Below are 20085 nucleotides of genomic sequence, written 5' to 3'. Positions count from 1 at the left end.
CTATACACACTGCACATCTGTATTATGCCCTTTGTGCCCTCATTAGGTGGATAGCCCTGACACTATGTGATCACCCTTATAGTTTATGCCCCCTCTGTGTTGTCCACTATAGTACATGCCCTATTGCATACACCCTCCATGGAGTCCCCCTTATAGATGCCCCCAGGTTATCTCCCTTATAAATGCTCCCCCTATGTTATCCCCCTTATAGATGGCCCCCTATGTTATCCCCCTTATAGATGGCCCCCCTATGTTATCCCCCTTATAGATGGCCCCTATGTTATCCCCCTTATAGATGTCCCCTTGTTATCCCCCTTATAGATGCCCCCTGGTTATCCCCCTTATAGATGCCCCTGGTTATCCCCCTTATAGATGCCCCCTGGTTATCCCCCTTATAGATGGTCCCCTGGTTATCCACCTTATAGATGGTCCCCTGGTTATCCCCCTTATAGATGCCCCCTGGTTATCCCCCTTATAGATGCCCCCTGGTTATCCCCTTATAGATGGTCCCCCCTGTATCCCCCTTATAGATGCCCCCTGGTTATCCCCCTTATAGATGCCCCCCCATTATCTCCCTTATAGATGCCCCCGTCATCTCCCTTATAGATGCCCCTGGTTATCCCCCTTATAGATGCCCCTGGTTATCCCCATTATGGATGCCCCCTGGTTATCCCCCTTGTAGATGCCCCCCCCATTAGCCCTCTTATAGATGCCCCCTAGTCTGTGCAACGCAGATAAAAGAATAAAAAAACAACAACTCACCTGACAATTCGCTCCCCCGTCGTGGCTCTTCTCTCCTGCAGGCTGGAACTGGCTCCCGGCTGACCCGCAGCTCCCCAGCTCTTTCCTGTCCCTGGCAGCACACCGACCACAGAACTCTGTGTGCGCCAGGGCTGTTACTTTCGACACAGGAGGCGTGTGTTAGTGACACGCCCTGTCCAGGAAGTACTTCCCCTGGGCTGGGACGCGAAAGAGCCGGGGGCCAGTTCCAGCCTCCCTCTTGTGACCGCAAGCAAAACACTGCTTGCGGTCAGAAGAGGGAGTAGGAGGGGGGCAGTGTGGCGGCAAGGTAGCGGGGACCCCCCTTGGTGGTGACCCGGTCACGGCGGCGACCGATGCGACCGCTGCGCCACTGCCCTAAGAGTATGTGCACACTGCGGAATGCCGACGGATAACACTTTGTGCATTCAGCAGCTGGCACCCGCCGGCAGACTGATGCAGGCGCACGTCTCCGCTCGTGTCAGACTCCATTCCATGTGTTCATTCTTTGGACAGATGACAGAATCCGCCCGTGCATAACATGGAGTCTATGAAACGGGCGGAGACGCGTGCGCCCACATCAGTCCGCCGACAAGCTATAATGGCCTGCTATACATTATAGTACCATGCAGGTGCGGAATGCCAGGCACACAGGGAATGCCGGGATGTAGCAGTGGATGAGCTGATAATCACATGCCCCTCCATGGCCTAACTTCCGGGGGGTGACGGCGGAGCGCAGCGGGGACACCCATCATCAAATACACGGCCGGAGCGCCATTCCTGAAGGGGCATTATAGGGCTAAGTATTAACCCTTTCTGAATAAGTTAGAAAGGGTAATTATGTTTATGAAGTGGCCAACCCCTTTAAGGGTTGGGATGGGTAATTGGGTTAGGGTGAAGGGGCTCCCTCGTGGTGCCTTCACCTTGACGTGGTGAGGAAGCTTGTGTGCCTTTGTGACCATTGAGCTAAGCTGGTGGGAGTAGTACTCCTGGCGGGGTCACCCGTGCCAAACAGGTCAATGGGGAGAGGCCAGACTAAGCAAGGCACCCAGAAGAATGGGCTGGTATTCTACAAATATTTAAATTACAATGGACATATAGTATTGACAAAAAAATCCAGCACTCTCACTACACATATCAGTCACTTCTTTTCCTCCAAGCTCGGACCTGCAGCAACCATAAGGTGGTGGGACCAACTGAGAACTTGTAGATGAATCTGATGGCTGCCTCCTCTCCTGCATGATGCTGTCTGAACTATACAGCTTTCTTTAACCAATGGCTTACTACTGTATGTTGTGAGGTGCAGAGAGGGTGTGTGCTGGAAAATAGTCAGCCATCAAGCTGTTCATGGACTGGCTCACTTAGCACACAGGCCCATCTGGCATTTTCCGAACTGCCAGTTGGGCAGTCTGGCCCTGGTTTTCTATGTACCTTCTATAAATGCACAACACTTTGTAGATGGTTTATATTGCACGTATACATAATTTCTGACACCTCAGATACCACCTCTGCTGTAACGGTATGAATCATTCGCCTACAAACCAGAGGATAGCAGCTAGACTGAGCTTACTGCGAGACTCACATTCACTGGCTCCAGACCTGACACTCATACTGTAGTTTCAATATGATAAGGTTAGTATGGAGTGTTGGAGGGAGCACAATTGTATGTGACAGTAATAACTAAATTCACGCTTCAGAAAGGCAGATCATCTCCCCTCAATAAGACGGGATTTTATATACCAGCCTTAAAGGGGAACTATCAGTAGGTTAGAGGAATCTAACCTGCTCATAGCTCTATATTGCACATGGGGCACTGAGGAGGAAGGTAAGTCTCTTAAAACTGCAAGTAAATGGCGCCGAGGATGAAGGTAAGAGACGTACCTTTATTCTCAGTGCCTTTTGCGCAATAGGGAACTATCAGCAGGATGTTAGATTCATCTAACTTGCTGATATTTCCCATTTAAAGGGGTACTCTGGAGAAAAAAAGTTTTTAAATCAACTGGTGTCATAAAGTTATACTGATTTGTAATTTACTTATATTACTTCCAGTTCTTATCAGCTGCTGCATGTCCTGCAGGAAGTGATGTATTCTCTCCAGTCTGACAAAGTGCTCTCTGCTGCCACCTGCTCTCCAAGTCCCATCTAGAAATGGACAGCTGTCAGTTAAGGTCGTATTAACCACTGAGGCAGTGTCGAGCCACAGCGTGGAATAAAGGAGTTCTAGACATCTATAAAGGAAAGGATTCTTTACAGTTAGAGTAGTAAACCTGTGGAATACTGTACCTAAGAACCCTGTACACCCAAACAGGCAGGCATCAACCTATGTAATAGGGCCCGCAATAAGATTACAAATTCGCAATCGCTTGATCGTTGAAGTATTGGGACCCATCAGAAACTTAGGCCATAGACTGTATCCATCTTTTCCTAGCAGCCCCAGGGCGGCATCCAACTTCGGCAGCCGCGGGGAATCAAACGGCAAGCATTCAGGTTCAGATAACGTTACTGAACCCAAATATTTTGGCAGATCCGCTTAAAACTAAGACCCAGATTTATAAAAGGGTGTATAATATAGACTGGTGTACACTGCCCACGGCAACCAATCACAACTCAGCTTTCAGCCCTGCTAAAATGTAAGCTGAGCTGTGATTGGTCGCTGTGGGCAGTTTACACCAGTATATACAGTATATTTTACACCCTTTGATAAATACCCCACTAATTGTCAGGATGGTTGGTATTGAACGACAAATGATCAACTGAATTATAGATTACAAGTAATATAATGATATCCAGTTGATCCAGGGAAAGCAGCCGGCTCTCCTGTGGGGTTAGAAGGGACTCTTGCTTCCATGAATAGCTGCGTCCGGAGATTTTTGCTTAGTCGTAATGGACTGGTGTCTTTTTTTCAGTCTTTAATTTTTTTGCTTTTGCCTCAATGACTAAACTTTAGAGGAAGTGATCATGACCAGTTCCCCTCGCTGTGTTACAGTAAACAAGCAGGACACAATCACAGTGACACTCAAACCCAGAAGGCGGAGAGGTCTCACAGTTCTGCATGTGGCTTCGCAGGACGCGCTGGGGCTTTGCTTGGGAATTTGCCTGCATTTTCATACCAAATTAGAATCAAATACTGAAACGTCTGCTAAGCAAACTACAAACTACACATGCTAATATCCTGCACAGACTCAATCCTTTGTTCTGAAAATCACACAGGTACATACAGTATGCCGCACTTTATGATGGTCCTAAGATGTTAAGTGCAGAACCCAGACGGATACATCTATACTTCATATTTATTCTAACATAGATATACCAAATGATAAATAATAATGTAAAGATACAACCATAAAGCCCCCAGTCTGCATGCTACAGAGGAACATACACAACGTAGACTAATGTCCAGCAATCCCTCTGCACACACATCGCAATGAAGAAGTAGAACTTCCCATAATCACTGCTTCATGTAGCAGGTGCCGGTTACATGCACTCCCATACACTTTTTATAGCATTTTTGTAAATAGTTTTTTTAATGCACAATTTGCATGTTAGTAGTGAGTGCCAGCATTGTCAGGGGGCGCTATGCTTTGTTTCCCTGGTGTGTTAGTACAGTTGGTGTTTTCCATTTATGCTTTTGCTCTGGACAGTTCCTGACATGGACAGAGGTGGCAGCAGAGAGCACTTTGTCAGACTGGGAAGAAAACACCACTTCATGCAGGACATACAGCAGCTGATAAGTACTGGAAGAATGGAGAGATTTTAATAGAAGTAATTTACAAATCCGACAGCAGTTTTCAATTTTAATTGAATTCAATTTCAGTTGTAGGGTGCGTTCACACGTACAGGATCTGCAGCAGATCCGCAGCAGATTTGATGGCCCAAAGTTGCTTTGCACTGAATCTGCAACTTCAAATCTGCGCCATCAAATCTGCTGCAGATCCTGTATGTGTGAACGCACCATTAATGTATAAATTTTACTGTGATACCATCTAAATAGTGTTCCCTAACGTAATCACTTTAAATCGCTGTCACCTTTCACCCCCTGACAGCGTACACCACAAAAGATCTTCAAGAGAACGTCTTGCACTTCTTTTTTTTCTTTGTGCATTCATTCACACATTCAAAGAATTTCATTTAAAATCTCTAAAGCAATCCTTTAATTTTTTATTTGCATATACGCCTATAATAGTTGTGTGTCTTAGACACAGCCAGCAGATCTCCTTCCTTCCCTAATCCAGCCCGCAAAGCTTACTTCAAGTTTTACTTATCCTGCATAATCCCCCAGTTTATGCAGATACATATTTGCATGCAAAATGGTAGAACCTATTGTGTACGTGATGAGACGTTAGAAGAGCTGCTACTTAAAGGGGCTTTTGTTTTAAGAAAAATAGGTCTATAATGATACATAATGTGAGATGAAACGCATTACAAATGTACAAACATTCTTCAAAATGCCCTGTTTTGGTTATGACCACCTTATGGCTTCCAGTAATGTGGTCACACATGCTCAATTCCACTGCTTTGTCCCAGTAGTATTGGCAGTCACTCTCATGTGACTCTTACACTGCACATATAAGTAAGGGGAACCTTACTTGAGACCAAAATTCTATGGAAAATGTAATTGCTTCCGAAACCTCCCAAAATAAGAAAAAAAATGCAATTTTAAGAGAAACAAGCAAAAACTAATATGGATAAAGCAAGTCCTTACATACAAATAAGAGCAACAGGAGGCTGTAAATTACTTTCTATTTAGAGGATCAGAGCAAGTCCTATACAGATCACACAGGGTCCCAGAAAAATACAATGGAGCAGCCCTCACCTGGTGCCCAAAGGAGCAACTGCAGGGAGGAGATACTAGACACACAGCAGTACAGGACATGTAGTATCACACTGTACTGTAGAGAGGAGATACTAGACACACAGCAGTACAGGACATGTAGTATCACACTATACTGTAGAGAGGAGATACTAGACACACATAACAGTCCAGGACATGTAGTATCACACTATACTGTAGAGAGGAGATACTAGACACACAGCAGTACAGGACATGTAGTATCACACAGTACTGTAGAGAGGAAATACCAGACCAAACAGAAGTACAGGACATGTAGTATCACACTGTACTGTAGAGAGGAGATACTAGACACACACAGCAGTACAGGACATATAGTATCACACAGTACTGTAGAGAGGAGATACCAGACCAAACAGCAGTACAGGACATGTAGTATCACACTGTACTGTAGAGAGGAGATACTATACACACACAGCAGTACAGGATATGTAGTATCACACAGTACTGTAGAGAGGAGATACTAGACACACACAGCAGTACAGGACATGTAGTATCACACAGTACTGTAGAGAGAGATACCACACCAAACAGCAGTACAGGACATGTAGTATCACACTGTACTGTAGAGAGGAGATACTAGACACACACAGCAGTACAGGACATGTAGTATAACACTGTACTGTAGAGAGGAGATACCAGACAGCCAATCACTGCAGGCTATACAGTAATACTGGGGTTTTACCAGTATTAGTCGATCATCTAGTTATTCACATGTGGCATAGATCCTGACTTTCTGTAACATTGTATGTTGAGTTTGGTTTCAAGTTATGATGGTCCAGAAAGAACGTCCAGAAAGAAATGTTAAAATATTGTAACCTGAGGCCATTGTAAGTTTAGGGACCACTGTACATACGTACTTTAACCCTGCCACAGTAGCTACCATAGAGGCAGGGTAGGCAGTTGCTATGGGGCCTGTGCAGGAGGGGGCCTGGGGGAGAAGGTAAAAGCGTGTGTCCTTCTGCCTAACCCCTTATGTACTGTATGTGTGTGTAAGTGATTCAATGTTTAATTACATGCTGCAACACAAAAAAGGGTTAACAATCAGGAGACAAAGAGATCTCCTCTGATAACCTCTGACCTCTGTTCTCCAGCTGCGAAAGTAGGAAAGGAAAATGTGCAGAGGTCAGGGGTTACCAGTGGACGAGCAGTAAAGCAGATATCTCTTTGTCTTCTGAACTTTGGGTCACTTACACACTGCAGTACACAAGGGATTAAGCAGAAGGTAGTCTGCTCCTGCACCCATGTATTTAACCATGAGGGCCCCTAATAGGCCCTTACAGGTAAAAACAGTGTACTGTCATAGCAAGCAACCATTGGCTCTCTGCTTTGCCAGTCACTCTTGTGGCTGCAGCCAGGTGCATCACAGAGCATATACTGTGTATATATATATATATATATATATGCGCAGTGCTTTGTGTTGTGCGTAGAGGGGCCCCTTAATATTTGTTGCTATGGGGCCCCCATGAATCTTAGCTACGCCCTGCCCTGCCACATTCTATACCATAGTCGTTCAAACCAGGTATGGAACTTTCTGTATAACCAACTTGAGGGAATCATCAATTCAAACCAGCATTGTGTATCAACGTCATAGAGGTTTCTTCATAAAAGTAATACACACAGAAAAAATACACAAAACAGGAAAGACAACCACAAAAATTGACAACATACAGAAGAGGTGAGAGAAGTAAAAAAGTGACAGTAAATGTAAAGTATTAAACTCCTATTAGGTAAAGTGTTACAAATAGTGTTAAGCGAACTTGCAGAATGTTAGGTTACACTAAGCAATTGTCTACAGGTGGGTGGAGAAGTTGGATGCAGCCCTCTGGCTGCCAGGAAATCATGGATACAGCTTATGGCCTATGACTGTATATATATGTTTTCCACTACTCCTTAGGGCTGTGTCCAACTTCTCCAGCCTCCAGGAGTCAAATGCCAAGTATTCGGATTGGGCAAGTTCGCTCAACATCAGTAACAAACTATGAACATAGAAGGATGAAAAACACCAACAACTATAAACACAGGCTAAGAGTTCAAAGAGCAATCTTTAAGAGGAAAGGAAATGGTTATAAAATATAAGGACTGGTACAGAAGGTGATGCAGAGTGTCACTTACTGATAAGGTTTTTAATCTCGGGAAGAGGACATTTGGACAGGGGGTAGCCAAAGTCTTGTGGAACCTGGTGCAAGAGGTCAATTTGCCCCCCCCCCCCAATCCCACACAATTGCCTACAACAAAACCACAAACTCACCCTGTATACATTATACTCAAGAACACTTTTCTAATGATGTGTGGTGTGCCACCCCCGTTTGGTATGGTAGTGGTACGGCCGTCCCTTGCTAGGTGGTGTGACGCCACCTCTATGGTGGTTGGCCGAGATGTAGCTGGACCCTAGGGTGTTATGTCGTGACGCCAGTGGCGGTTGGGCACACAGGTATGGTGGCACACCTGCTTTTATTTTAGAGGGCCGGTTAAACCTTGTTCCCCTGTGGTCAGTGAAATGCCGGGCTGCTACGGGGTCCCTTGGGTTGTTATCACGGTGGTCCGGAGTGGAGTAGTGACCCCCGAATTATTGGTACTGCCACCCACAGAAAGGGGAAATGTCCCAAGGAGTGCGTGTATACTGTGTTGGTGTTTACTCTGAAGGTACTTGTGTGCAGCAGAACATACAGCTTTGCATTAACAGGGTACTTTATACTTGATAGGACAGTTAATAGTTCAGGATCCAGATCCGTGGTGAGAGTCTAGAGAGCGGTACAGTCGTGCTGACTGGGTTGCGTGCTGAGAGATACAAAGGAGAAACAGAGGAGCAGAGAGGAGGATGTCGTGAGAGTCCCAACCCAAGTAGTACTGTGCTCTGCCGAGATGTTGGAGGATGAGGTAGAAATAGAAGAATACTTGAGAGAATACTTGTGCCCGTGCATCGACTCTTGTCAGAATGAACCTATTGCCCTACCAGTGTCGGGGGACCCATCCTAGTTGGTGACACAAGCCCCAGACCTTGTTACCAGGGATGAGCGGAATGATGAGGGTTTCCTGCTGAAAACCGCGCTCTGAGATAGAGTTCATAGGCTTCTAGCAACTGTGCTCTATGCGGATCAGTTCCTAGCTTTCTGCCTTTGTGGATACTGTCCTGCACTGTGACTCTCCTAGTCCACAGCATGGGTTGAGATAATCTCTGACTTGTCCTCTCCTGTAAAGGTTTTAACAATGCATAGTGCTGAGTAAGGTTACTCGAAGAGAAACTGTTAGGTGCGTCTTGGCTCTACAGAGTCTAGTAACCAAAGACCTCATACCAAGACTGGGAACCTGGCGAAGGGCCAGGGCCCAAAAGAACCACTGTCGGGAGCATTCTAGCTTGCGTCCTTCCCCTGCAAAGTCCAATATCAAAAGACACTCACACTTCCTCTACCCACATGTTTTCCTATCTAACGCTCCCTGTAAGGTGTGCTGTGAATGGTTGAAGAGCGCATAAAGAAGAAGAAAAGAAGGAGATGATAGGACAGGAGAAGAAGACACTTTGGTTCACAGATCCATGTGACATATAAGCAAACAATAACCCTTTCCATACTTCAGCTGTGCAACAACTAAGTACATACACTTACAATAGCGACATCTTGTGGCGAAACTTTATCACTACTACATGACCACTTATTTACAAGAAAGTATAGGCTCTTGCGAAGGGTGTAACCAATAGCAACAACCACTGAACCAATGGCTGTCTGACACAGTTATCAATATTGTCTGCTAAGGTACGTTCACACGCGAGTTTTACAGCGAGATCCACTACGAATCAAGGTCCTGGCAGGTCCCTTTCTTTCAGACCACTGCGAGTATGCAGCCGCCCCCTTAACCCCTTCGGCTCCCACTCGGCTCCCCCGCTGTTTGTTTATACATTACCTGTCTCCTTGCTTCACCGGGTATCGGCGTCCTGCTCTCCCACCCAGCCAATCAGTGTGTTGCCCAGCCGCAGCCACTGACTGGCTGGGCGGGAGAGCAGGACGCCTGGACCCCGTGAAGCAAGGAGAAAGGTAATGTATACACAGACAGCGGGGGAGCCGAGTGGGAGCCGAAGGGGTTAAGGGGGCGGCTGCATTACATACTCACAGCGGTCTTTCAGACCAATGCGAGTATGTAATGACATGGACCTGCCAGGATTTTACCTCATAGCGGATCTTGCTGCAAAACTTGCTGCTGCGAGTGGTAACGTGTGAACTGGTGGTACATTACCAATGACACCGGCAAATGATAAACAATCTTTCAGACAATTTTCTGATAACGTCCTGAGAATATTCATTGCTGAAAGACTGTTAGTCAACGAAAGGTGCCCAAAAGTCTCAAAAAGATGTCATCGTTCAGCTAACAAAAAGAGTGTATGTTGTTTAAGTTTATCAGTTTTGTTTAAAGCGCATTTACCACCTTAATGAAAATAATACGTGTTACATACCACCCTATGGACTCTGTGGTCAGTTCTCAAACGCCGAACTCCTCTTCAGTGACATCCACAGTCCGTCTCCATTGGTACATAGTGCAGAGTATGAGCCTGCGCAGTTGGACTCGTATCCCACTCTGATGACGGCGCTTGAGAACAGGCCGCAGAGCCAGACGGGGCCGAGCCGGGCAGGAAACTGTAGGCTGGGCTTAGTAAGAAGAGAAAACTGCTGGGGGGAGGAGATATCTTTTCACGGGGCGCCAGGCCTGCCTCCAGTGCAGAACGGATCTCATCCGAATACCGGCAAAGTTCACGGAAACCAGCAGATTGATTCAAAAAAGGCCCCCATCAGCTGATTTAGTCCTGATAAGGTGGTATGTATAACTTATTGTCATAGGTATGGGCGCTTAAGATGAGCATACCTCAAGAACACTCAGGTTCATTCAAACCCTTGTGGGTAGTATTGGTTTACCAGTGGCTGAAGAAGTTGGATGCATTTTTTAGGGAGTCCTGGAAAACATGGATGCAGCATATGGCTTATGACTATATTCATGTTTTCCAGGCAGCCTTAGGGCTGCATTAAACGTTTTGGAACTGGTAATCAAATGCTGAACAATCGGGTTTGTGTGCTTAAAGTGTCACTGTCGTGAATTTTTTTTTTGCAGAAATCAATAGTCCAGGCAGTGGCGTAGCTACCATAGAGGCAGGGAAGGCGGTTGCTATGGGGCCCGTGGAGGGAGGGGGCCCAGGGAAGATAAGAGCCTCCTGTGTCTTTTTGCTTAACCCCTTATGTACTGCAGTGTGTAAGTGACCCAGTGTTCTCTTACATGCTGCAACACAAAAAAGGGTTATCAATTAGCTCTGCATCACTACTCTGATAACAGCTGACCTCTTTTCTCTGAGCTCCTGCAGAGGTCAGGGGTTATCAGTGCAGGAGTAGTGAAGGAGAGAGCTAATTGTCTTCTGTATTAACCCTTTGTTTGTGTTGCAGCATGTAAGAGAACACTGGGACACTTACACACTGCAGTAAATAAAGGGTTAAGCAACAGGAAGTCTGCTCCTGCACCTATGTATGTATATAACCATGAGGCTCCTAATATGCTGTTATAGTTGAATACAGTGGATAGACAGAACAAGCAGACATTGGCTTTCTCCTCTGCCAGTCACTGCCAGGATTCTGCCTCTGGCCACAATATATATATATATATATATATTATAGTGTGTAGGGGGGCCCCATGAATCCTAGCTACGCCCCTGAGTCCAGGCGATTTTAAGAAACTTTGTAATTGGGTTTATTAGCCGAAAAATGCATTTTTATCATGAAAAAGCAGTTTGAAGCTCTCCCCCTGACGCCCTGATGCCGGTAAGGGAGTTCAGAGCGGGGCCGCGCGGCGACCCCGCTCTGATCCGCGGCGGTCCCGGGTGCCGCGTGTAGCCCGGGACCGTAGGTATTAGTGGGCACGGTCCGATCGCCGTGCCTGCTAATACAGTAATCAGATGCAGCTGTCAAACATGACAGATGCATCCGATTACCGGACGCAGCGTCATCCCTGGTGTCTAGTGGGGAGATCGCTCCTCCGGGATGTTATTCCGGTGGAGCGATCTCCGTGAATGAAGCCGGACGGGGACCGCTCCAAGATGGCGCCGTCCCCGGCTCGGCACTCGTTTACTTCCGGCTGCAGCAGCCGGAAGTAAACGAGTGCCTATCTCATGGATCTCTGCAGCATATATATGCTGCAGAGATCTCAATGAGAGATCAGTGTACTTATACTAGAAGTCCCCTAGGGGGAATAACCCTAACCCCAGGGGGAATAACCCTAACCCCAGGGGGAATAACCCTAACCCCAGGGGGGCTTCTAGTATAAGTGTAAAAGTTAAAAAAAAAATGTCATTATTAGTAAAAAGCCCCCTCCCCTAATAAAAGTCTGAATCACCCCCCTTTTCCCAGGTTATAAATAAAAGTAAATAAATAAACAAACATGTTTGCTATCGCCGAGTGCGTAATCGCCCGAACTATTAATTAATCACATTCCTGATCTCGCACAGTAAATGGCGTAAGCGCAAAAAAATCCCAAAGTGCAAAATTGCGCATTTTTGGTCGCATCAAATCCAGAAAAATTGTAATAAAAAGCGATCAAAAAGTCGTATATGCGCAATCAAGGTACCGATAGAAAGTAAACATCATGGCGCAAAAAATGACACCTGACACAGCCCCATAGACCAAAGGATAAAAGCGCTATAAGCCTGGGAATGGAGCGGTTTTAAGTGTCGTATATTTGTTGACAATGGTTTAAATTTTTTACAGGCCATCAGATACAATATAAGTTATACATGTTACATATCGTTTTAATCGTAACGACTTGAGGAACATGCATAACAAGTCAGTTTTACCCCAGGGCGAATGGCGTAAAAACACATTTCCCCCAAATAAACAAAATGCGTTTTTTTTTTCAATTTCACCACACTTTGAATTTTTTTCTGGTTTCGCAGTGTACTTTATGCAAAAATTCAGCCTGTCATTGCAAAGTACAATTAGTGACGCAAAAAATAAGGGCTCATGTGGGTTTCTAGGTGGAAAAATGCAAGTGCTATGGCCTTTTAAGCACAAGGAGGAAAAAACGAAAACGCAAAAATCGAAATTGGCTCTGTCCTTAAGGGGTTAAGGTTCGCTCATCTTCAATGGGAACCTTCAGTGTGTTGGGGGAAAAAATACTCTAAAAGTTGTTTATAGCTACGTGTGGCTCCGCATACATTCATTTCTAAGAATCCATTACTTGAAGGAAATATTAAGTAACAGGATTAGAACCTCGCCCATCAATTCATTTTTTTATTTTTATTTTACCCCATAGTACTCTTCCTCATTTATATTCTTTTATAAGAATTATCTTAAAGGGACTTCTTAGAGTTTTTAATGTATGGCGCATCCTCAGGATAGTCCATCGATATCTGATTAGTGGAGTTCTGACACCCCACTCAGAACCCCCATGGCATTATGACGGGGAGTATATAGCCTATATGCCACTTATGCTTATTATTGACTTATTGTGGGTATTTTACACACATTTGTAATGTTTTAAAATATTTTTTCGCTCTATCCTAGGGTTTTGTGGGCATAGTCTGTCTTCATTTCCTTCCAGTTGCAGGGGTGTAACCATTGCGGTTGCAGGGGTGTAACCATTGTGGTTGCAGGGGTGTAACCATTGCGGTTGAAGGGGTGTAACCATTACGGTTGCAGGGGTGTGGCTGTGACCAGGGCCACAGATTAGGGGGGTCTGGCCAGTGATCTGGGACACATGCCCTGGACAGACAGAGAGCTATAGAGTTGCCTGCCTGGCACAGGTTGCACAGATGAATTGTCAAGCGCCTTTACCAGGGGCACCAGATAGCACCGCTGCTCAGTGCCGGAACAATTTGTATGAAAGGGGGCATTACATTTAGGGTGGCTAAATATAGTGGGGAGGGGGTACAATGACTGTGGGGAGGCAGTATAGAGATTACCAGTGTGGGGGCCCAGTATGGAGATACATTACCAGTGTGGGGGCACAGTATGGAGGTACATTACCAGTGTGGGAGCCCAGTATGGAGATACATTACTGGTGTGGGGGCCCAGTATAAAGATACATTACCAGTGTGGGAGCCCAGTATGAAGATACATTACCAGTGTGGGGGCCCAGTATAAAGATACATTACCAGTGTGGGAGCCCAGTATGGAGGTACATTACCAGTGTGGGAGCACAGTATGGAGATACATTAATAATGTGGGGGCCCAGTATGGAGGTACATTACCAGTGTGGGAGCCCAGTATGGAGATACATTACTAGTGTGGGAGCACAGTACGGAGGTACATTACCAGTGTGGGGCACAGTATGGAGATACATTACCAGTGTGGGGGCCCAGTATGGAGGCATATTACCAGTGTGGGGGCCCAGTATGGAGATACATTACTAGTGTGGGGCACAATATAAAGATACATTACCACAGTGGGGGACCAGTATGGAGATACATTACCAGTGTGAGAACCCAGTATGGAGATACATTGCCAGTGTGGGGGCACAGTATGGAGGTACATTACCAGTGTGGGGGCACAGTATGGAGGTACATTACCAGTGTGGGGCACAGTATGGAGATACATTACTAGTGTGGGAGCACAGTACGGAGGTACATTACCAGTGTGGGGGCCCAGTATGGAGGTACATTACCAGTGTGGAGGCACAGTATGGAGGTACATTACCAGTGTGGGAGCCCAGTATGGAGGTACATTACCAGTGTGGGGGCACAGTATGGAGATACATTACCAGTGTGGGGGCACAGTATGGAGGTACATTACCAGTGTGGAGGCACAGTATGGAGATACATTACCAGTGTGGGGGCCCAGTATGGAGATACATTACCAGTGTGGGGGCACAGTATAGAGGTACATTACCAGTGTGGGGGCCCAGTATGGAGATACATTACCAGTGTGGGGGCCCAGTATGGAGATACATTACCAGTGTGGGGGCACAGTATGGAGGTACTTTACCAGCATGGGGGCACAGTATAGAGGTACATTACCAGTGTGGGGGCCCAGTATGGAGATACATTACCAGTGTGGGAGCCCAGTATGGAGATACATTACTGGTGTGGGGGCCCAGTATAAAGATACATTACCAGTGTGGGAGCCCAGTATGGAGGTACATTACCAGTGTGGGGGACCAGTATGGAGATACATTGCCAGTGTGGGGGCACAGTATGGAGGTACATTACCAGTATGGGGGCACAGTATGGAGATACATTACTAGTGTGGGGCACAATATAAAGATACATTACCACAGTGGGGGCCCAGTATGGAGATACATTACCAGTGTGAGAGCCCAGTATGGAGATACATTGCCAGTGTGGGGGCACAGTATGGAGGTACATTACCAGTGTGGGGGCCCAGTATGGAGATACATTGCCAGTGTGGGGGCACAGTATGGAGGTACATTACCAGTATGGGGGCACAGTATGGAGGCACATTACCAGTGTGGGGCCCAGTATGGAGATACATTACTGGTGTGGGGGCCCAGTATAAAGATACATTACCAGTGTGGGAGCCCAGTATGGAGATACATTACTGGTGTGGGGGCCCAGTATAAAGATACATTACCAGTGTGGGGCCCAGTATGGAGATACATTACTAGTGTGGGGCACAGTATGGAGATACATTACTAGTGTGGGAGCACAGTATAGAGGTACATTACCAGTGTGGGGGCACAGTATGGAGGTACATTACCAGTGTGGGGGCACAGTATGGAGATACATTACCAGTGTGGGAGCCCAGTATGGAGATACATTACTAGTGTGGGGCACAATATAAAGATACATTACCAGTTTGAGAGCCCAGTATGGAGGTACATTACCAGTGTGGGGGCACAGTATGGAGGTACATTACCATTGTGGGGGCCCAGTATGGAGATACATTACCAGTGTGGGGCACAATTTAAAGATACATTACCAGTGTGGGGGCACAGTATAGAGGTACATTACCAGTGTGGGAGCACAGTATGGAGGTACATTACCAGTGTGGGAGCACAGTATGGAGGTACATTACCAGTGTGGGGGCACAGTATGGAGGTACATTACCAGTGTGGGTGCACAGTATGGAGGTACATTACCAGTGTGGAGGCACAGTATGGAGGTACATTACCAGTGTGGGGGCACAGTATGGAGGTACATTACCAGTATGGGGGCACAGTATGGAGGTACATTACCAGTGTGGGGGCCCAGTATGGAGATACATTACTAGTGTGGGGCACAATATAAAGATACATTACCACAGTGGGGGCCCAGTATGGAGATACATTACCAGTGTGAGAGCCCAGTATGGAGGTACATTGCCAGTGTGGGGGCACAGTATGGAGGTACATTACCAGTGTGGGGGCACAGTATGGAGGTACATTACCAGTGTGGGGCACAGTATGGAGATACATTACTAGTGTGGGAGCACAGTACGGAGGTACATTACCAGTGTGGGGGCCCAGTATGGAGGTACATTACCAGTGTGGGAGCCCAGTATGGAGGTACATTACCAGTGTGGGGGCCCAGTATGGAGATACATTACTGGTGTGGGGGCCCAGTATAAAGATACATTACCAGTGTGGGAGCCCAGTATGGAGATACATTACTGGTGTGGGGGCCCAGTATAAAGATACATTACCAGTGTGGGGCCCAGTATGGAGATACATTACTAGTGTGGGGCACAGTATGGAGATACATTACTAGTGTGGGAGCACAGTATAGAGGTACATTACCAGTGTGGGGGCACAGTATGGAGGTACATTACCAGTGTGGGGGCACAGTATGGAGATACATTACCAGTGTGGGAGCCCAGTATGGAGATACATTACTAGTGTGGGGCACAATATAAAGATACATTACCAGTTTGAGAGCCCAGTATGGAGGTACATTACCAGTGTGGGGGCCCAGTATGGAGATACATTACTAGTGTGGGAGCACAGTATGGAGGTACATTACCAGTGTGGGGGCACAGTATGGAGGTACATTACCAGTGTGGGGCACAATTTAAAGATACATTACCAGTGTGGGGGCACAGTATAGAGGTACATTACCAGTGTGGGAGCACAGTATGGAGATACATTACCAGTGTGGGGGCCCAGTATGGAGATACATTACCAGTGTGGGGGCACAGTATGGAGATACATTACCAGTGTGGGAGAACAGTACGGAGGTACATTACCAGTGTGGGAGAACAGTACGGAGGTACATTACCAGTGTGGGGGCCCAGTATGGAGATACATTGCCAGCATGGGAGCACAGTATGGGGACATAGGAAAGGGTATTCCCATCTGAGCTTGTTTTCCTCTATAGATAGGAGAGAAGAATACATAATGAATGAATGGAGCATAGGCCTTGTTGGATGCACAGGTGAGCGTTCCATTAATTGCACCCCAATTTCCAGCAGTGGTGGGGGGACCCATAAGTGATCAGCGATGGATGGGGAAAACAAGCTCAGATGGGAATACCCCTTTAACAGTATGGAGGAAGATAAACTGTGTGAGGGGCATAGTATGGGGGGGGGCACGTTAACAGATTGGGGGCACATTATGGGGGCATATTAACAGAACAGGGTCACAGTATGGGGGGTGCCTGCTACACATCACCCTGCTTATACTGAGGCAGACAATGGTGACTTTAGGGCTGTCCAGTTGAACAAACCTTGTACGAGTTCAACAAATTATGCAGCAAATTTTTGAGTTATGGACAAAAGTAATCATGGGTAACTTGGCCAGATGAGAAAAAAGAAAAGAGATCAGAGAAGAGACCACTGATCAGAGAAGACGTCACCTGTGAGTCACTATGTAACTATACAGTAATTTCTATATTTATTTTCTTTGTTATGTCCGGCAACGGGTTGCACAACCAATCTTTCTATTCCCTAGAAATGCTATTGCGGTGGATGGAAGGGGGGGGTAGTTGGCCCATAAGGCACTAGCTGCACCCGTGTTTCCTTCCATAAGGAGTAGCTCACTATGGAGACACTGACAGGACATGGGCCTCGGCCACTGGTTTAGGGCTAATGCAGAAAACCTTGGTACACCGGGTCGGGTGTTCCGCATATCCAATACTTCTGCAGCACTAGTGTTACATATATAAAACATAGAGGACTTAGGAGCAAGCTTGGCATTTTTGTGGTGGAATATTACCATTTCAGTGAATGCAACCACATGTGCTTTTTGTACATGCTCTATGTTGAGAAACAGGAAGACAAAGCACCACTGCTCCTAAATGACAGAACAACTGATCAAGAAGCAATAGTTGGAGGGTATACACTGAATAATGGAGCCATTTACTGTATACAGTTTTGTATTTGGACAGCAATATATACAAGTTCATGTGCATCCATTTAAAGAGGACCTATCACCCCCCGTGCCGGGGTGACAGGCTCCCGACCCCCAGCTAGATCCCCTTATACTGACCTCATCCTGCCGAGTCCCGCTCCTGGAGCCGGTCCCGGGATGGAGATATCCTGGTCAGAAGCCGGTGCACGCGATGTGGTGATAGGTCCGGCGTCCATAGAGAATGAATGGAGCCGTGAGCGCGCTGCAGAGATGAGTCCGGCTCCATGGAGACCAGTCCATGTTTTAGTCAATGGAATGTTGCCCTCCTTTCTATCTGGGGCATATAACAAATGCCCCATGTCACCTGGCATCAGCCACTTTCGGCAAAACCATACAAGACAAAACCAAACAAAGAACTAAAGATACAAAAAGTAAATTCCAGTGCAGTATAGACCGTGTCCGAACCCAAACGTATGGCATTTGATTACCGATGGCTGAAGAAGTTGGAGCAGTCCTAAGGCTCCCTGGAAAACATGGGTAAAACCATAGGCCATCGGCTGTATCCATGTTTTCCAGGACTCCCTAGGGCTCCATCCGACTTCTTCCGGTGATCAGATACTACATGCTCGGGTTCAGATGAACCCGAACGTGATTTAGATTTGCTCTTCTCTAGGACCAATGTAAACAATAAAGAGATAGCGATGGGACTTCTATATACTTGATTGGTATGGGGGCAAAGAGTTGGATATAATATCTAAGCATAGGCCATCAACTGTAATACCTGGATAAACCATATATCCATTATAGACTTGAAATCACCAAGATTTCGATTTTTTTAAAAAATTTTCACCACATCCGTCATGAGTATATCAGATCAAACATACCGACACATTCCAGTCTATGGAATCAGAAGCGAATGTAAACTATTTCATCATAGAAGAGCGGTAGTGTTACTACTTACATCATCCCACTTTATGAAGCGCTCCCCCTTGGACAGGTAGCTCTTGATCTCGGGGGGCGTTAGGATAGGCGTTAGCATGGACATCCTGGATTGTGATGGCTGTCTCCCTGGCTGGATTATCACATCATGAGTCCTTTGGATGGTGCTCCTCCAGCTCTCCTTCTCGGGCTTCCTTGTTTTATAGGCAGAGTTTGTTACAAACAAATCATCCCGTGTCCCTCAATCTGCATTGTAAATAAGCAGGCTGGGAAGCGATCACCTTACAGCGTCCTCCTGGGGCTGTGCTATAGGATGGATAGGCTGCAGTCACATAGAGGATGAAATAGTAAATATACTTCAGTAACTTAGGTCGGAACTTCCTTTTTTCTTCAGACTTGAGGCTTCCGGATGGCTCCATCAGCTTATCTCGATTCTTTCATCACAGGCAGAACTGCTATGTACCTATTGAGAAAGAAATGAAAGCTCAAATAATGTCAGCAAGGTGAAGTAGAATGTGATGTGACTCGCTCGCTTCCTGATCGAGATAATGAGACAATGAAAGAGTCACAAAGAGTGGAAACCACCAATGTGATATAAATATATATATATATATATATATATATATATATATATATATATGCTGATATCATCTAGATGAGCTTATAGATTGATGGCCTATCTATAGAATAGGTCATACAAACATAGAAGAAAAAGTCCACCTTCTCCATCTAGTCTGCCCTTATACTATATACTCTTTTCTTACCTTAGGATAGATATATGTTTATCCCAGGAAGGTTTACATTTAGGTGCTGTACACGCCGCTCTATTCATAATACAGAAGCCCTTGGTCTTATACGGGGTAAAGAGGTCAGACGCCCCCGCAATCTCTTACTTGTCCCCTATCCTGTGAATGGGAGAAATGTTGATTTTACTGGAATACCCCTTTAAGGGTTTCAATGTCCCTCTTTTTCCCATCCTTTCTCCAGTCTATACGGATTCAGATTCTGAAGTCCTTTCTGATTTATGCTTCACACCCTTCGCCAGTTTTGTAACCCGTCTTTGGACCCATTCTACTTTATTAATATCATATTGTAGGTGAGGTCTTCAGAACTGGACACTAATGGGGTCATTTATCAAGACTTGCGTAGGAGTACGCCAGTATTAAATAAAGCTCCGTCCCCCCTTTTCCCGTCCGTATTTACTAAGAAGCGTATGCGAGCAGGCGTACATCAGAAGCAGTAGCAGTGTGGAGGACATTATAAAGAAGTACTCTTCAGTGTAAGCTGTG

At 46.1% G+C, this 20085-nt stretch overlaps 1 protein-coding gene across 3 annotated transcripts in view; it reads right to left on the bottom strand.

Annotated features, from left to right (window-relative positions):
- PLCB2 (phospholipase C beta 2) overlaps positions 1 to 19258 on the bottom strand; it is an 82846-nt gene extending 63588 nt beyond the window's left edge. The window contains exon 1 of one of the 3 annotated variants that reach the window (XM_069951137.1): positions 18819 to 19258. In XM_069951137.1, coding sequence (XP_069807238.1) covers positions 18819 to 18902 — 84 coding nt within the window. In that variant the 5' untranslated portion in view covers positions 18903 to 19258. The remainder of the gene's footprint in view (positions 1 to 18818) is intronic. The other 2 variants (XM_069951135.1, XM_069951134.1) reach the window with 2 other exon arrangements.
- Positions 19259 to 20085: the final 827 nt, after the last annotated feature.

The sequence above is a fragment of the Dendropsophus ebraccatus genome, chromosome 13 (genome assembly GCF_027789765.1).
Source record: "Dendropsophus ebraccatus isolate aDenEbr1 chromosome 13, aDenEbr1.pat, whole genome shotgun sequence".
NCBI lineage: Eukaryota > Metazoa > Chordata > Amphibia > Anura > Hylidae > Dendropsophus > Dendropsophus ebraccatus.
This window is presented reverse-complemented; position numbering and strand designations above follow the sequence as displayed.